Source organism: Cariama cristata, unplaced genomic scaffold (genome assembly GCF_000690535.1).
Source record: "Cariama cristata isolate BGI_N322 unplaced genomic scaffold, ASM69053v1 scaffold7288, whole genome shotgun sequence".
NCBI lineage: Eukaryota > Metazoa > Chordata > Aves > Cariamiformes > Cariamidae > Cariama > Cariama cristata.
Genome location: NW_009632831.1, coordinates 52402 through 72343, shown reverse-complemented (window position 1 = coordinate 72343; position 19942 = coordinate 52402). Strand labels below are relative to the sequence as shown.

General features: G+C 42.9%; 1 protein-coding gene across 1 annotated transcript in view; it reads right to left on the bottom strand.

The window, feature by feature from the left end:
- The window catches only part of FSTL4 (follistatin-like 4), a gene marked incomplete at its 5' end in the record, with an annotated part of 162744 nt that overhangs the window by 100187 nt on the left and 42615 nt on the right, over nucleotides 1–19942 (bottom strand). The window contains 2 exons of the mRNA XM_009706525.1: nucleotides 5369–5489; nucleotides 9062–9252. Of these exons, the coding sequence (XP_009704827.1) occupies nucleotides 5369–5489; nucleotides 9062–9252 (312 nt within the window). The remainder of the gene's footprint in view (nucleotides 1–5368; nucleotides 5490–9061; nucleotides 9253–19942) is intronic.

Genomic DNA, 19942 nt, shown 5'->3' with positions numbered 1-19942 from the left:
GTTGCTTTGGCCAACTGAAGGAAACCTCATTTCTTTCCTGAGTAGTTCACATCACCTCTAACACTGCCTCAAACCAAAAGCAGAGGCCAGCGCTCCCCTGCTTGCTAAGTTGTGTTTGAAGTTTAGATATCACATAGCTCACAGGAGAAGCAAATCAATGTTGGTAAGCTAATGAATTATTTCCAAGTTTGTACCAATATCTGCAGCAACATGAAAGAAAAATCGCATACCAGGGAGATTATAGCTGAAGAGTTGAAGCATGGTGCACAAATTGTCAATATTTTAGGACCATGATTTGATCCTGTAGATAACTGTTGCTACAACATTGCTTAAGAGAACACCTCAAGCAAAACATTTTATCTCACAATATAGTTGTCCGGTATAATTAACTGGGTTTGACCAATCTAGCTGGAAGGTAGCAGTAACAAATACTCAACCCTAGACACCATGCCATCGAGACGAACAGCTTTGTAAAGATGTGAGTAAACACTTCATCTGAACATAGCATTTACAGATGCAATTTCTGCTGGAACAGCTGGCGCTCTGGATGTACGTGGCATACATATATTCTGGACACATTTTTCCAAATACGGGCATTCATTTTCCTCACACAGAATTTATTTATCATCTTCCTTAAGATGAGATGTCTATCAAGGATAGGTACCCTCCTGAAAGCTGCCTTCCTCACTCAACAAGTCCCTCTGCCACTTGACCCAACAGCCCCTTTTTAGGTTTTGTTCCCTCTTCCTCACGGTAGAGCTTAGCTTTTCCCCGGCAAGCATCAATCTCCACGCTTTTGGGACAATTACAAAGCTCTGCCCTAAAGTAGTTTCCAGCGAATCAGAAATATACACACCTCAAAAATAAATCGAGTTTATAGTCTGCACTTCTAATGAGCCTCCGGAGGATGCCTGGAGGGGTCAGGGATGGATGGTTCACTCCTCCACACCATGCGGTTGCATTGCCTGGCAGGGAATACAGCTACTGGAGATGTCAGGATCACTGCAGTAAATCTGGAGCCAGTCCAATGGCATTCACTGCTGCTTCTCTGCACTGGCAGTGATTTATCCAGTACCCACACCCAGCCCAGGCTCCCAATTCATTTTTTCCACCCAGTTCACTCCAATTCACCCTTCTCTCTGGTTTCTCAGTCCCCAGCTGCAGTGCTGGGAAGGCCCCAGGACATGAGTTCACGCCGTGGGCTGGCACCATCCGCCCTCCCCGGCTGTTACCCAACATTTCCCCGACCTCCTGCTGCAAGCGTATATATCCCATTTTCATATTTCTCCATCGTGCTTTTTCGATAAATATTAAGGACAGGTGAAAAAGGAAAATTTGAACTAAAACAGAATCAGGGAAGAAAGCAAAGTCCTTTTAAAGAGTATAACAGCATTATAAGAGGAGGTTTAAGAGAAGAGCACATTGATCCTGCAACCTCTTCTGCATGCTTTTTGCATCAAATATGCTCCTTCTAAACAATATTCGTGTTCTTTAGATAATAACATATCCATAGATGATAATTTACCTCTCATCTTAAAGAAACAGCAATTTTCTGTCTACAGGTAACATATATGCATAAGTACTTGGGAAATAACGACTGGACTGAAAAAATAACAATTCAGTATTTTTCTTTCAAACTGCCTTTGTGGTTTTTTTTGGTCCAGACATGACAACAAGGATCTCAAAATGTCACTGCAGAGCCACTAGTAACTGTGTGATACAGCAGCCTTCAATCGAGGTGGGGAAATGGTCTTGGGGTATACTTTCTAACCTGACCTAGTGAAATACTCCTCATTTTTTATGCAACCTCAGTCAAAAAGCTTTCTAAGCCCAACGTGACCTACTGGGAAGAGCTGCTGTAGGGTAGCAAAGATGCTTGCAAAAGACCTTTCCTGTGCTTTCAAAAATGTAATGAAATGCAAAGGTGAGCTGTGAGAAGGGGATGTTGGTTAGGAGAGCACTCTAACACTAATGAGCTAGAATTTAAGGGGATTTTATCATAGGGTTAGTAACTTCTTATTAGCTAAACAACGTTGACAAGATAAAGCCATTTTGATGGAATGCATGTTTTCCCTTTCTTTGACATATTTGCATTACAAATTGACCTGTCCACATTGATGATAATATAGATCTAGAAGATTACACTGATTTATTTTTTTTTCCCCCTTCAGCTAGGCTTTCACATCTGCCAACCTGCTACTTTCCCATTAGGGAATGGAATGCCAAAAGTGACATGCCTAATTCTAATGACCTCCAGTCAGATACGGTTCCAGAAGTTATATCCAAAAATCACTCATCTGAGCATATTTAAAGTATGACTCAGCTGGGTGATGTGCTTGCCAATTCACCAGACTATCTCCATGCTGATTAATTAGATGCATGCTCTGCTTCAGCTCTTATGACAACTAAGCCTTTCATTTATTACTCATTTATTGAATCTTTGTGACAATATAAAGAAAAGACAACAGACAAGCATACTTGCTACTACTCTATTTTTGTAATGTGAAAATCTTGAGATCATCATATTAAATTTTTTTTTTTTTTTTAATTATGGCCCTGAGCTTGCTTATCTAATACAATTTATTAACAAGAAATTAGAAGACACCTACAAGTTGTTCTTGCCAGAGCTGCCAGGAGAGCATTTAATCCCTCTCATACATTACTTATGTATGATTAAGGCAATTTGAAAAGTGATACTTTAATCCTCTGTTAACAGATACTTCTAGTTATCCTCATACATGCAAGCAAATTCCTAAAAGTTGTATTCTTGAGATTCAGGAACAAAAGAACTTCCAGAAAATCAGAAGAAAGATGATAGGGTTAGTCGGAGGGCCACTACTTCTGTGCATAATCCAAAACTGTGCATTAAGATGTGTATGCAAATGATTAGCATGATTAGAAATTATTACTAAGAATAGCACCTAATAGATGTAGTGCTTCTAATGGTGAAACCACATTTCAGAAAAGGAAAGAGATTGGATTTTTCTCATCCATGCACCTTTCATTCATCTACAGCTGATCAACACGAATGGGGATCAAAAAAGCTGTTTGAATCTCTGTGGGTCTTGGAGAGAGACGATGGGTCAAGAGAAAGCAAGAGACACACATGGAGTGAGACAAAGAGACCATTTTGTGGCTCTGCAAGTTACAGAAAGGTCATCAGACTCTTTAAAATGAAATGCAACTTCTAAAGCAGCACAAGAATGACAAATTGGAAAGCTCTTCACATTATCAAGGTCATCTTCAAACCTTTCCAACACTGCGACACTACACCAGAGCATGGAAACAGATGTGACGGAGTTTTTGAGAGGATAAATTAGATTAAGACTTTCTGATGTCACTGAATTCTGGTAATTATGTTCCTCAGCTTGCTGAGCAGCCATACCCGCAGCCTGCTGCCAGCATGCAAAACTGAGTGGCTTGGGTGAATTTCAAGTAACAAAAGGATCACCCTAATGGGCTAAATATATGAAAAATGTGCAGGACGCTCTACCTTTAAACTGCTATTGCGATCCAAATTCTGGCTTATAACACAGCAGAAATTTCATAAACACTTAAGGACTGCAAACCAAAGTGTGCGCTTAAGACAAGTGTTTGAAGTATTTTTGAGATTTTTCCTACATTGTGCAATAAAGTAAAGGAAAAATACATACTTTCACCAAGCAATAACGTTCACTCACAGAGTCCCCAAAATTTCAGAAGCTGCAAGCAACGAACTTTGTTTTTAAATTAAAAGCTGATGAGCCATTTGCTCTTGATAAAAGCGGAGATTCTGGGAAAACTGGAAATGGAGAAGTCAGTCTGATTTTCAGCTTCAGGTGAAGAACAATTCTCTTCATACACAAAATCCTTTTGATAGACACTCATTGTTACGCCTTGGGTTTTGTTACAATACTTTTGCAGTTTATCAATTACTATCTCTATTCATTGGCTAATATTTTGTACTTGTCTTATTTTCATTGCCTACTTAAAATTCACTGAACCAAAAACTCATACAAATGACTCTTGGAATTTAGCTTCGAGTTGCTGTGACTTTGAGAACCCATTGATCCAAATATGCTCCCAAATAACTGTGTGTCAAGCCTTTATAGCTGGGTTAATTCACTTTATGGCCTTCTTAATGTATGAGGTTTTATGTTTTACTGTATATCTGCTGGTTTGAGTGTGCTGTGTTGAATTAAATGCATATGCGGTTCAAATAGGTCCAAGGTGACAACTGGGGCTAATTTTAAAGCACTTAAAACATTATTATCCAAAGTTGAGCTTTTTAAAATGAAAAGCTGGAAGTCAAGAAAACAGAAACCACTCTCTTTAGAAAAGAGGGTATTTGGCAAAAATAGAGGTTCTGCATTAGCATCACATGCCAAAGAGCATCAACGAGGAACGCGCTTGGTGGGGGGGTACACGGTGACTCTTGCGCACACCAAGCTTTTCCCACCGAGCAGGCACTGGAGTAGGCTGCCCTGGTTTAGAAGATCAAGAGCTACTGAAATTACTCGATCTATAAAATGCCATATGCAAAGATGTCAGAATCCAGCTTAAAAGGTAACCAGCTTGATATCAGCCTTTTGCGTGCACTCAACAATTCAATGGCGGAATCCTGCTTTTGTGAAAAGTATTAACCACATACAAATACTCCATAGTTCACTATCCTGATTATTGAATAAACCCCCACATTTTCTGTCTTTGTTTTTTAGCATCCCAAAGGGATAGGCATCAATAAAACCTCCTGTCATCCAGGTGAAGGAAACAACGTGGGCCTTTTCCAGGGAAGGACTTCAATGAATGCTTAACTTGAACATAAGGTTATGAAGATAAATAGGATAACACGAGTACTTATTTTTTTTCTCACTGTTTAAGTAGCTCAGTGATCTAGGGATCCTTGCAAATGGTGTCAAGATATGTATCGAGGTTGCACACCATAATCCATCTACTAACATGGAAACAAAATGCAGAAAACATCATTCCCAGGCAGAGTATTCAGTAAAACACCTTCCCCACAGCAAACTAATTCACATTACCACAAGACATTTAGACAGGTTTCAACCCTGTTTCCTCGGCGTTACTCAGAAACCACATACTCAGGTCTACAGACCTGGCCAGTTCACCATCTCTCCACTGCCATCAACAAGAAACCCAACAAAATACAGAAGAAAACACTAAGTCCCACACACTTTTACCAGCCTCCTAGCTCATGCTTATCCTTTGGAGCACATTAACCTTTAGAAACAAGCCTTCTATAGTATTTTCATGGCGTTAAATACAAAAAGGGATTATCTTTGCTGACCATGTCTGAGAAGACAAGATTGCCATCACAGATATTCACGTGCTTTCAACACCCAGAACAAACAAAAGCATCAGGACTCACGGAAGGCGGTATAGAGTTCCTGCAGGGTTAACCGGCCATCATTGTTGTAATCATCAAACCGGAGAAGGTCTTCTAGTGTACAATCCAATAAATCATCTTCCAGGTCCTCCTTCTTCATTAGCTGTAGCAAAGAGAACAGGTAATCTTAATATAATAAAATATAAATCTAATCTTAATAAAGCTACAGACTGCCATCCTGGTTCACCCAGTAGATTTTCCATTAAATGACCTTTGGAGAGATATATCTAGATATATCATACCTATCGTTACACATCTACATCGTATCAACATATAACTGATATTCGCCTTCCTGCAGCACTTCACAGGCCATGGACTGGGGAGGGTGAGGAGTCTCTTCCTCCAGCAGCAGCATAGGAACGCATTTTCGCTTTGCAAATGTATTCAAAACCAAATATTCACCAGGGAAAAAGGAAAGTCTGTTTTTCCTCTCTCCTCTGCAGGTAATGACAAAAGCGTATTCCTTGCTTTCAGGACTAGAATGGGCAGGACTGTATGGTGTACTCAACACTAATGTGTTTTTCCAGCCCCTGAAAGTTTGTTTCTTATGTATGCTAAACATTTCACACATTCTACATTAAAAATGAAGAGAGCTTTAGAAGTCATGCATCCAAGTTAGCAAATAGCCAAAATCAGACCTAAGCATAATGAAAATGTTGGGTTCTCTGAATTTATTGTAGAACGTGAAGAAAACTGCTGAAATGTTGCATCTTCCAGGCAAGCAGGCTTTTTGCTGTAGTCCAGGGACTCTTTTATTTACTATTCTAGTCTTGGCCCACTATATTGAAGCAATTTAAAGTAATAATGCTAAAAAATGGCCCCTCACCTAGCAAGTAAAAATGTTCAATAAAAGTGAGATCAACCATAACTTCCAAGATCAATCTTCTAAAGATGGAAATTTCCCTTTGTCTACCTTTGTATTGAAAATTGATTAACTTTTCATAAGACTGACAAGTTTTTACTAGTCCTTTTGATTTAACGTCAGGAAGAAAAACCCAAAACAACACAAAACACTTCAGTTCCAACAAATTCAGTAGATTTATGAATCTGAGTTTAAAATACATTAAAGTTTTAAATGGAAATAACATTCCAATTACCATCATTGTTAATAACCCTGCATACCCACGGCTGCAAAACTACAGGGGCATTTCACGCTGCCGGGTCTGGAGGGAAACTATTTGGTAGGGTCTGCCAGCAGCCAGGAGGCAAAGCAGCTCTAAATAGAGGGGGGTGGACCATTTGCTGCCACTTTTTGCTCAAAGCAATTCTGTCGTGGAGAACAAACAAGTGGGCAGAGATCCTCGCCTGTCCCAGTGCTGGATGCTGCCTCGATGCAGGACTGTCCTCTCTGGAGGGGCTCTGCTTCCAGTTTTTCCTTTGGGGCGAATCCCTCTGCATCGAGCCTCCTAAAGATCCCCCTTCGGGTCTTAAAAACGACTTTTTTCTGCAGCAGTGCACATTACCTGCCTTGAGTTTTTCCTTGCAGACAAGGTTATAGTGCTCAAGAGACTATTTTTCTTTTAAATAAAACAAAGAAAATGCACAGCAGCAGCTCATCCAGCAGCCAGAGCGAACGAGATCCCACTGCACCATGTTCATTTCAGCTGCCTCTACCCGTGGGCAATGAAATTCCCATCTTTGGGGGAATTTTAAAGTTGCAGAGAGCTTCAAATTAAAGAGCCAATGCAAATCAATCCCATATCTAACAAGGCAAGAAAAGTGCTGTTAAGACTTCAACATGGAAAATTAAAAATTGCTCATTACCTAAAAAAACTTGAAAACTAGGTGAATAAACTGGTCACGTAAGAGCTCATGAAAATCATCTTCTTGTAAGAGCTAACAAGAAAAATAAAGAATTGACATGCTACACGTGAGCTCCAAATGCTGCAGCCGTGCGAGGCCCAGAGTTGCCCAGAAGGTGTGTCCTCAGCCCGGCTGGGACTTCAGTCATGCTCCTACCAAGGGGCCCAAGATCAGTGCCACTCAGCTCAGGATTAAAAGTATTCATGGCTTACCTATACTCTAAATTAACTGGCAGTATTTTGTCTTCTGAGAGGTGATCACGCTCTCAACTCAGCAATGCTTGTGGCAAGCCTTTGTGGAGAATGTTTGGGTGAGAAGGCTCCTAGCTGAGGGCTGAACGTGTTCTGGTCCATCAAACTAAAGCGGGCTCCAGATGTGCAAGCACGTTTACCGATTTTGGTAACAGTGAGAAGAATTAAAATAATAGTAGCCAAGGTCTATGCTTGCTCTTGCAAGAGAGACCTGGACTCCAAGCACATCTGCAAATGAAGCCCATAGTAACTTTGCGGCAGATTTTAAAGCACTGAATCCTGCTCCTTTAAAATGCAGGTCATTGTTTCTTCCTAATGGTAATGGTTTGCAGGCTGCCAAACCTTTATTTCCATGCAGGTCAAGTTTTAATACCATGACGGAGTAAGTTTCATGTAAAAAGGGGAAAAAAAATTGGAGAGTAGAACAGACACTTAGATGTTACTATGCAAAAGTTGGCTTTGAATTCAGATAAAAGTGTTTTCTTACACCTACCATGTCTTTATAAAAAAATCATCGCATTTAGCTGAAGTATTGTATGTATTCATAGCTCTGAGATCTAGGGGAATTTATGCTGACACCTTGCATTGTGCAGAAAGGCTCGTGCATCATGTCAACAGCCTGAGGATTAAAATTCAGTACGAACTGTCCTACACAGGAGCAAGCTGAGGGAGGAGCGAGCTTGCGTCTGCCCTCCCGCTGGCTCACAGCTTGCATTTACACGTTGGACCTGCAACACGCTCATGTTCGCTGGGAAGTGCGAGTGCCGATGAGATGCTCCTGCAGAGTGAAGGGTGAAGGGCCAGCTTTGGAAACTGAAACAGGTCCCAGGCAGGTATTGGCTTCCAAAAGGCTCTTAAAAGGTGTTTGCTTCTAATTCTTCTCATGGACGAAACAACGAAATGGAAAAGACAAGATCTTCCCAGATCTGTATAATGTGCTTTCTCATATTTACAGAACTGTTTTCTCAGGTCTGCACGTGCAAAGAGTGAGTTCAGGACACAGAGTAACCGGCTCAAGTGCCCGTGCTGCATGTTCAGTTCACTTTATCAATTAGACGAATTCCAACAGTACAGCATGCCCATAACTAGAAATAACAGTTTTTTTCAAGTTCTCACCTTTTCTATCGTTATTAAGTTCTGCTAATCCACATTTCAGCATCTGTCTAGGGATTTTGGGGAAACAAACCTGTCAAAAAATATTCCAACTTTGCTGTCATGTTACTACATGCTAATGCACGGTCTAGAAGGCAGCAAGGAAGAATTAAGAGATTGCTGCCTAACTTAAATGCACTTAAAAATCCAAATTAATTCGCCCCAAGCAAACACTTCAGAAGATGACAGTTAGCAGCGAGGATTAGTATCTACTTTCAGGAGCATGGATGGGGCTGGAAAGCTGCCATGTTTTTTGTTTGTAGAGGAGCTTCAAATGTTTGAGACAACACCATCTCCCCAGAGATGCCGAGAGAGACTGGCACGCTGCAGTAGGTTCTCCTCCCTTACCTGCTGCCGGCCGGACAAAGACTGTTCTCACAAGAGCATTGCCACCTTACATTCAATTCTCACTTTGAATGAAAAATGCAATCTGCTTCATAATTCCACTTTCATTGAACAATAAACCCACCTGAGCCAGTTCGGAGCTGCTGAGATGCCCATCACTGTTTACATCCAAGTGCTTAAACATATCTTCAACTAAGAAGCGCTTCTGCGATACTCTGTCCTTGGGCAGGCTGCTTGGCGGGCTCTGCCGATGAGCCTGCAGGTCCAGGAGGATGCTTTTGAGCCGGCTGTAGTCTGCCATTGTACAGATGTCACCTAAAAGATGAGACCGTGTTACTGGACTATATACTTCTGCCCTGATCTTTTTAAAGGACCGAGCTCCTAAATGGAAAAATAAGGCACAGTCAAAGATAAGTTGTCTGCACATACAGCACCACTGTATATATATAGCTCCTCTAAGTCATTGCCTTTTGTAATGGCTGGTAGTTTTTCTAAATCCTGCTGTCAAGGATGTTCTCCAGCATGTTACCTTCCAGATTATAGGGCTTCAGTTACAGCCTTCCACACTCAGCTTCATAATCCTCACCCATATTAAATTGGCTCTACCTTTTTCTAAAGATAAAATGAATTCATCTATTCTGTGATTATAAAGTAAAAAATAAACCTGCAGAAGCTGATGTTTAGAAAGTGCCACGAACACAAATAAATGGTACCCCTGAGTGTCATCCTGTGCCAAACATGGGGCTGATCTTAAGGAATCCTTAAAGGCAGCCCAAGGTGGTAAGCCGGCCAGAGGGAGGACAGTGAGGAGCGCGGGGCTGCGGGGAGATTCTGTGGCTGGGGTGTCGCTGGTGCCTGCGCACACCGCCCTGCTGCAGACTGACATAAATGCTTTCCTCAGCTCCTGACCAGCGAAAAAAGGTTATTATCACGGAAAAGCCTTCAAGCCACTCGCTCTGAAGTGACACCGGCTTGGCTGGAGGAATCGGACTGAACCTTCATGACCCTGAAAGCTCCTGCTGTGCTTGCGGCAGCCAGCTCTTCTGCGGTTCTTCTCCGGGGAACACCTTGCTCTGATTTAAGGGCATCCTCCCAGACGAGAAACATATCCACATGCCCAAAGTGGTATAAGATGTTATGGCCCTTTCCTGCTCAACTGCTGTCTGGCAGAGCTTGGCAGAATGAAGAATGGCAACTGTCTTTTTTGTGCAAATCTGTTTGCTTTAGCGTAGACCACAGTGGCTGGTGCCTTGCAGGAACCCGTCTGACTCTGCCTTGGAGCGGACCGCAGGGCACCAACCTGAGTGGGCATCAACTATCGCCCACCAACAGTACCGACGTATTCAGCTGTTCCCGTTAGACGCCCCTTTCTCTGTAAGGTATTATCTCTACAATGTAGATGCCCTTATTCTCTATAATGGTGGTTTTAAAACAATGTTTTATTTTAATTCACATCACTGATCCTGTTGGATTAAATCTAAGGGAATCCGGTCTCACCTCAGTTTAAGGGACAATACCCTTGTAGATCAGCTCCCCAAAAACTCCAAACATTATTCCTCTGAAAAATAACAGAAGACTCTAACATACTGACAACTCATGTTCCTGTCATTTTCTGGCTGAGCTGTACCATTTTTGGTCCTCTGGTTGCACTCCAACCAAAACTCAATTAAAAATTCCAGGTGGGAGTCATTTCTCTGATAGCAAACCCACTCACTGTCAAGATTTTTTTTCACCCTTCCTATTTTGTGCTCGCAACTTCAAAAGCACCATGACTTGAGAAGGTGAGAGAGGACAGAAAGGCTGGACAGGCGCTCACCAGTCAGGTCAGTGCCCTACTGCTACACGAGCAACCACCGCAAGACAAGGCTTATTTCCCACCCTGAACTCAGACCCTTCTAGTTTTGAGAGTTTCTCACTGCTCAGGGATATTAAGTAGCTGCTAAATTTTTCCTTCTCTCTAAACAACCTCCAAAGAGCTCTTGGTCCCACATGGGATCAGTCTCATTTGATGGAAAAAACAAGGCTACTCAGCTACTATTAGTCTTGTTTATTATTTCTGCCTTTTTTTTTTTCTTTCCCCAGCCATGTAATTTGATGGCTATTCTGAAGGCAGTATGAAGAAAATTCTTTCTTCCAAACATGTGCTTATTTAAGAGAAAAATTGATTGCCATATCCAGTGTAATCAAGCAATTTTGCAATCCTGTTGTAAATACCGTTTTAGCTACTGCAATAATAGTTTTTTCTGAGCTGGAGCTCTTTCTCTTCAGTCAAATCTTAATCCCAGAGATGCATCTAATGCTAATGAAGACAGCGAAATCTGTTTCATTTGCTTCCACTTCTGTTTCTGCTTTGTGGTTTCCATTTGTGAGCACAAGCACGGCTCCAGGCAAGCCACACGGTGACCCCCGGGGGGGCTGACCCACTTACCAGACCCCCCGCGCCCGGGTCTGCCTGTGCATCGCAGCCATCAGACCTGCGCACCCCGACAGCTCCCTTTAGCCCTCTTTAGTTCTCACTTCTTCCTCCCATCAACATTTGCCAGTAGCGTATGCCAAAGCAGCCATTCCTTTACACCCTCCAGACCTTTTATTTTCTGCAGTTGGGTCTTTTTCCCAGATTCTCCCTAACGGTTGCCTGGGGCAGTGCTTTCCCAGCCTTCCTCCCTTACTGGCCGTCTGACTCGCCTCCGCCTTAACCCTCCTTCTGACCACAACAGGCAGAATTGGAAAAGGACCTAAGTGCTTCTGAAGCCCTTCTCACTTTATTAAGCTTCTATTGACAACTTCTAACAGGCTAACAGCTGTCCCTGGCACTAGCCTGATACCATGCACCTGCTTGGAGGATTACCTGGGTGCAACAGTTCCTTGAACACTGGAGTCTCAGCCGAAACCCAGCACAACTGCATGTTTAAATAGAATTTCCAGTATGAACTGTGCGTTAATGCAACAGTAATATATAAGCAATACGTGCAAGGAGCAGAAGTTTGAATCGAAACATTGCATCTCTGTTCCTGTGTGTGTGGGACCTGACCAGGTCACCCACTGTTGATGCACCCAGGCTCTTGACTGTATTGTATGGCGTGAGCCAGGAGACGGCCATCTCCTTCCACTGTGTCACAACGCTCCTTAATTTTTTCATGCTCTGAAAACAAAGCCACCACAAAATTGCTTTTCTCAAAGAAGTACACAGTCATCGGGGTTGCAAGACAGCCCAAGGTAAGCCCAAAGTAAGGGTCACAACCATGCTGCAGCCACCAGGCAAATGTGACAGGCACGAAGAGCAAAACAAAGGAAACCACCAAAGGACAGAGCTGGTGACAGCCTCTGGCAGCAATTCCCAAATCCTGCTAAAAACTCACTCACAATACTTTTTCCCCCACCACACTATGGCTGTGTCCAGGGTCAGGGACCATCTACCCAGCAAAACCCCATCCTGCGTGGCAGGATAATGCTATTCCACCGCGTACATAGCAAAGAAAACTGGCAATAAGACAAATATGTCTCCTATTAAAAAAATAAGTTCACTTTCACATGTTGTTAACACACGCCGCAGTCGGAAGGTCAGAAGGTGCTCTTGGCCCCTGTCAAAACTGCTCCAAAACCTCATTACCTTCCCTTCCCTCTGGAGAAAACTACACTCAGCTCTGCTGGGAGCGGATCCCTCGGCATCTCTCCACAGTGTGAATGTGACAGACTCGGCGGGTCTCGCACCTTTGAACGTTTTCCCCCGACACCTGAGGGCTGCGGTGACGCACACACAGTCCCTTCAGAGCAGGGCACTGCACGGCGGCTCAGCAGCACGCGACACGCACAGCGACGAGTAAAAGCAATAAAGCTCGGTCCCAGGGGTGCGAGATTAATAATTTGTGCTTCTTTGGCCGAACTAAAAGACTGATAGGAAAATGTACTAAAACTGTAATATATACATATGCATATAAATATACATGTATAATTTATATATTTAACTGCACTATAGCGCAAAACAGGGGGAAAACCACTCCAGGCCAAAGGAAATACTCTGACTTGAAACCATGACTTTACAGTAAGTCTGGCCAAAGCGTTAGTTCCAAAATCTCCATGCTTGGGATGTCTGAGCTGAGGTTTTGTTGTGTAACTTGGACCTAATGCTATTTCAAACACAACTTTAAGGCACTGCAGTGAGCAGACATGGATGCTGAGGGCACCCAGTAAAAGACACTGCCTGCTCCTCCACCAAGGAAGGGAGGAGACACCTTCAGGCAACTTGAATCATTTGGCAAGACAATGCCAAGGACAGCTAGGCTCTCCTGTAGTAAAGATCCTTCCCCTCCTTTACTAGGCATTATTATTTCATCTTTTAACCTATCTTCCCTACAGTCCTTTCTCAGAGCTGGTCATGTAGGTCTTGTAAAGGACAGCTCTGTATTTTCTCTCCTTTCCATCCACCCCTCTCCTGGTGTTGATGACACTTGTAATCTTCTTACATTGCACCTGGGATCTACCAGCTTTATCTACTAAATACCATCTCTTTAGGTTTCCAGCAGCACTGCCACCTCTTGCATGTGTGCTGTTCTTCCAGGTATTACAATCATAGCTGTTAAACAAAAAGAATCACAGAAAAGCCATCTGTCTGCCCTCTCGCTTATCCCTATTCTTGTCTCTGCTTTGCTAAGTGCCCCCAGCAGTTTCCTTTGCAACATAAGCTCATCATTAGCAGTTTATCTCATCTCAGACTGCTCTCGTTGGTAGGTCTCATTAACGGATGTCTCTCAGCTTGGTTTCCTTGTTAGAGCTTCCCAGGGACTTGGATTCTGTTTGCAATCGAGACCGGTTCAGAGAAGTTTTGTACTTCCAGAGGTGGCTTGCTTGGAACCAGGTGTCCCAGCCTGCATGCTGGGAGGTCACCATCACCGCTCTGCAGGGATAGGTTTTGAAGGACTTCTTCCCTTCCCTGTTTTTCAACACCAGAAACGCCATCACATGTGGTTTAAGTGCCTGTGTTGTACCACTGCCAGCTGATCTCCTGTCTGTACTGCCTTCCAACGTGCTCAGGGCACCATCCCCACCACATAGCTGGAGGAATCAAGACATGGCGACCCAAAGAGCTGAAGACAGATTTGAGATGAGCTAGAACTGCTAGTCTATCTTCCGTGTCCTGAACTAATTCTCTACTTGATCATCTTTCTTCACTACTTTATATGAGGGCTGGTTAGAAAAGTCACACATACCCCTTTTCTATCTTTAACCATCATCCCAGTATGATTTATTCTGCTGACTCCAGGAGACCAGCAGAGCTAAGGGCATACCGGAGGCATCTGACATCAAAACTAAAATGCTGATCATCTAACACAGGGTAGGTTTTTTCCACATGAACTTCAATAACATAATACCACTATCTGTGGACTCCAGATTAGGAATTTAAGGGGAGGGGGGGAAATAATTTAAAGGCCACCTTCACCATTTCAAGAGACTCTGTATTACTTCTACTGATAGCCACTCTGCTTTTTGAACGCAAACCTAATTTGATAGCAATGCTTTGTACAACAAACACAAGCCTTCCCCAGGAAAAGCTGCATGGTTTTTGTCCTGCGGTAGGATGCTCTGGGCAGAGATGCCTTTGTTCCTACCCCACTGCTGCAGGTCGGCCTGTATCCCTCCTGTGAGCTCTACATCTGACTTTGTAGCCCTAAGAAGAAGATGCTAGTGACTTTTAAACAAACTTCACATAAGATGCAGCTCCCTCCTGTGCTCTTTGGATAAAACTTCAATATACTTGCCATGCTCTACAGGCAGGGAATTCTGGCAATTTTTTTTGTAGAGATGGACCATTAAATACATCCTCCAGCAGCAGCCTGCAGTGGTTCTCCATCCCTAAGCCCTACTCCTGCACCAGCCATGGTCGTGTGATGTAGGATGGAGCCGAAAGCGAGGAACCACACTGCAACACCCCCAGCCAGGGGAGCCCCAGATTCCCCTCTCCATGCCGGGGGAGATCTCCAAAGAAACAAGCCCTTTTTATCGGTTTATAGCACTTTCAAAACCAGTGAAGCCTGGCATTGTTTGAATTAAAACACAAAACAAAACAAAAAACCGCAAACAACAGACAGGCAAAGAAAAACAGTAAGGCAGAAGAAAAGTAAAAGAAAAATCCAGTGTATTAAGGTCTGATTGCTAAAGTGTGGCCAATAACTGTCACGTTTACATGCTCTGCTCACTCCGAGCAATGCTGTTTCTTGGCTCTGTTTTGCAGCGGCTACGTAATTCATCCTGTTTAGCACTTCTGCATGCTTTGGCAGATAAAATATTGATCAGCCTGCCAAGAAACACAGAGTGCCATTCTGTTTTCATGTCAGAACTCAGTAATGAACTACATTTATCAAGAGCATCCTCTCTGTGAAAGGTCAGTGGTGAATGTGGCTAAATTGTGATGACAGATCATTAATCCAGTTCCCTCAATAATTGCCCTCTTTAAGAATTTTACTCCTGGTTTCTGTAAATTGTAGCAGGCTTTTACAGTGGGATCCCTGAGCAATCTTCAACCCACTTCTGAGCTAAAGCAGATAACAGAAAACCAGCAAGTCTGGGGATTAAGTGTCTTTCAAAGGAATGCAGTTAACATAAAATAAAAATAAAGTGACGAAGTGCAGAGCTTGCTTTGATGGGTAAACTAATGTCCCTGTAAAATATTATTGTGCAAGATGCCTTGCAATGCAATGATTACTAGAAACATCAGTACTTCTTTAGGTATCAAAAAATGATCTGATAACACCTATAGAGCACCAATCTTGAAGTCCTTGGTGTGCAGCTAACCTGACAGTAGGTACAAACCTAAATACATACAGAAGTCGTTAGAGGATTTGAGCCCCACTGGCTACTGAGCTATTTTTCAGCTCAACTTCAGGGGCTGCACAAATGGTAGATGGCACCTGCAGCTCTTCATAAAATCCACGACAAAAGCTGTGCAGTCATTAGCATCCAGGCCAAGTATAAGAGTATGTGATTATCCACACAAGAAGGTATATACAGAGATGCAAACTTCTTGTAACCCTCCAAAAAGTCTGGAGGAGGTTCCCCTGGGCAGCACCTCCGCACCCCTGGGTGCAGCTACCCACGGCAGCCCACGTGCTCTCAGGTCTGGGTTCCAGCCCTTGAAAATCCGCAGTCCAGGATTTTCCTGGTTGCTAATCCCAACCCAGGATTAGACTCGGTGTGCTATCGCTGCAGGCAAGTGAGGACATCACAACCAGGCATCCCATGCAGAGCTGCCAGCCCCGTTTGGCTCCCTGGATCCCACACTGTCACCTTCCAGAAATCCGCCCGCAACGGCAGGACCACGCTCCCGCTCGCTGCCGCCACGGGGGAGTCTAATCATAACCCAGCACAAATAAACCACTGCCGAAGGCGAACTCCAGTGGCACTAATTTTCAGGGTAACCCTTCGCCACCACCAAATGTGGTAATAAAGAGCAGTTTGGAGCAGGTTGAAGAATGTCATTTCTAAGGCAGGAGGCACTCAGGGTTTCATTTTATTTGACAGTTCCTCTTAGACCATGCCAGCTATTTTCAGCTGTTCCTATGGCAGTTTTCTAGCTCCAGGAAGAAATTCAGTGCAGGAGATGGGAGCACTAAGATTTGTTTTCGTATCCGTTTCCATAGGGCAAAAAAGATGTGGTGACTGAAAATAACATTTCTAGACGAAATTAAATGATTTGAGAAGGGTTTTGTTTTCAACAGCCTATCCTTTCCTATGCTTTATTCAGGCTTTATCTGGTATTGTTAGATGCATCAGAAAAGGACTAAACTAAAATGTTATGGTGTACAAGTTTGTTTATAAGTGTGGTTCCTTAATTCTCACGTCGTTTACAGCTAAATTGCCTATCAGCAACAGCCCATTTTCAAGCTTAAAAAATAAAACTGTTGGCATGCCTAAACTGTAACAATGCGGTCCCAAAACATCAGACGGCTGAATCAGAGTGCGATGATTATGTGAACTCTTTACACCAATAATCCGTGGCCTCATGCCCTGTTTGACTTGACAGAGCAGGTTTACACAGGGACACGAAAATTAAAGATGACTTCAGTTCTTCAGGGGTCTCATCGCAAATCCCCATTCCTCCATGCAAATTTTCTATCTGTCTCTTTCTATCTGTCTTCCTCTACCTTTAATTGCTCTTTTTTGCACATGCATAGAGAGATTGGATGGACTTTCCTCATACTTTTCCTGTGTGGTTGGAAAGGAAAAAAAAAACATCTGCTTTTCTCAACAAGTCGCGTGAACAGATTCCTCTGAGCAAGCGCAGCAGCTCACTGCAGTAAGAGAGGGGAATATCACAAAAGCTTTGTGAAATTCGGATTTCTTGCAATTTAGAGACATCTGTGAGTTTTGAACCTTCCCCTGCTCCGATTTTTATAGGCTATAAGTACTAGATCTGAGCAAACCAATTTAGGATGAAGAAAAATTAACCCAAATTTTAATCTAGAAGAAGTCATGATATCAACCATTTGATTTTTGATCGCTCAGAGGAAGCTTCCTATAAAACACCAGGCAGTACTTTGCAGCAATTACGCTGCAGGTAACTGCAATTGCAATGTTTCTGTAACATCTGATAATAACGCAAGGAGCATCCTGCTGCCTCCAAACACCACCGAAGACCGTGATCTGTACTGTCACTGTGCGCCGAGGAAGCCACGCACCGCAGACGTGACATTTAGGCAATGCTGGCTAATCGCATCCTGCTCCCATCGCAGTGCTACCTGCCCGCCTACTTTACACACGGCTAAACCTCTCAAAGGCTGAGTACTTATTTTATTCCTGATTTGAATTTACAAGTTAAGTGAAACTCTGGTAAAGTTCCTGCTAAGAGGAGCAGATGTTTAACATCATGCAAATTCATGAACATTAGCAATCCTTCAGCTGCTACTGCTGAAAAAATTCAATTAACAATAAAAGCCCAAACTAACTTGCTTATCTTAGGGATATGTTTCAGTTAATAAGATGTACATTTATCAGATATCCATATATAATTTAGCAGCAACTGGGAGTTCACCAAATATATCACAGAAATGGAATACATAGTATGAAGCAGACACTATTAAACAATAGACATTTACAATCTGGAAGAGTTAAAACTTGCCTCAGCGTATATTTATTTCAGTATTTCATTTTATTACAAGAAAAAGCACCCATCTATTACTCTGTGAGCTTTTAAAATATATTAAAAACTTACAGCATCAGAATATAAATTCCCTGTTCTGTAAACAAAAACTCTCTTCCTACCTTACACAATTACCCTCCACACGGCATAAAACTAAATGAATCGCATGCCTTAGCCTCAAATGCACAGGAAAAGAGACGGATGGATTTGCAGCCTTTCTGGGAAAGCCCAGGAATTACAGCTTGGTTTACTAAGTCCGAAAGCAAGTTCTAGATATGTGTCCTTCCCGGGAGGGAGCAGGCCGTAGAAGTTAGGAGCAGCCCCAGGGGAGGGAGGCAGGAGGATGCTTGCAGGTGGGAAAGCAGGCGATAAATGTCATTTATCAAGTGCCTATCACTGCCTAGGCGGTGTGCCACAGATTTATAGATTTTTAAAGCCAGAAGGGATCATGTGCCCACTCTGACCTCTTCCATTACGCAAGCACCAAATTCAACAAGGTTTTCCCTTCAGCAGCTCCATAATTTGTTTGCTCTGTAGCACACCTCCCAGGAAGGCTTCCAGCCCTGATTTAAGCACATAAGAGCAATTTTTCAAATGATTACTTAGTCTCAGTGGGCAAACATATTTTATTTTTAATTTGTTTAGCTTCAATTTCCATCCACTGAATTTTCTTACGCGTTCATCTGGTACATCAAACTGTAAGTCTTATATCCCATATGTCATCTTTCTAGCTTTGCACTGATGTTGGGCTGGGCTCACATCTTGCCTCTCCTCTCCAGAGCTGTGGAATACAGTGGCTCTCACTAAGGCAGCTCACGTTCTAAAAGACTAGGTTTTTTTTTTTCCTCTCTTCTGGGAATTTTATCATCCCACGGTGGTCAACAAAATGACCACTGGCCACGTCTGCAACAACCTTTGGCTTCTAGTCAGCAGCGGGCGGCTCTACCACAATTCAGTGCCCACCACCTGCGTGGGCTCAGCCCCTGCGTGGTACTACGGGGTGATGCTCCACTGTCCCCAGAGAGCCCGAGCCCATTCCCAAACCAGTGTTTTCTAGAAGATTATGGTGGACAATTGCTCTCATCCCACTGGGACATCTCTCCCAAAGATGCACTCAGACAGCGTTCCCAAACGCTATTTAGCATAAAGATGTAACTAACAGCAATGCCTGTCTTCTATGTGATACCATAAGCAAACAAGGCTATTCCTACTGCTGTTTTTATTATTCGCTGCCTACTGAGCATTAGCTGTTATTTTCATGTTTAAAAATTAAAAATGGTTGTCAAACTACAGAGAGGAAACAATGCTGTGAGCATCAAAGCAGATGAAGAAGGACCACCACGCAGTCAAGGCAAACAACTCATAAGTAACCCCTACGCTGCTCGTCCAAACTGTTCGCTGAGTGCAAATACAGTAACAGAAACCAGGACTGAATTATGAAAGATTCATAAACAGAAAAGTGGCTACGTCTAATGATTAATTTATTCACAACACAGCCCGCTCTACTACAAATCTGTCACTCCACACAGAGACATGTTCTTACACATGCGCACACTCACATCCCCAACTCTATGTGCCTGTGGCGTCCTCTCTCCAAATTATATTTTGTCTTCAGATTGTATTGTTTTTCTTTGCAAAAACTATTAAGCTAAGTTAGTGATGCTGCATCCTAAGTTGCAGACAGGGAGGTGGGGAGCGGGAGAGGAAAATGTGCCGTATGCGGTTGTTTTTAACAGTGACAACAAAATGAGCTTAAGAATGTCTAATTACTGAAGATTCCAATCCAAAATACATTCACAGCACAATGAATTGATTCAATTATTGAGAAACACCGTATCGAAATAGCCTGGGAAGACACTGAAGCTTTTGTAA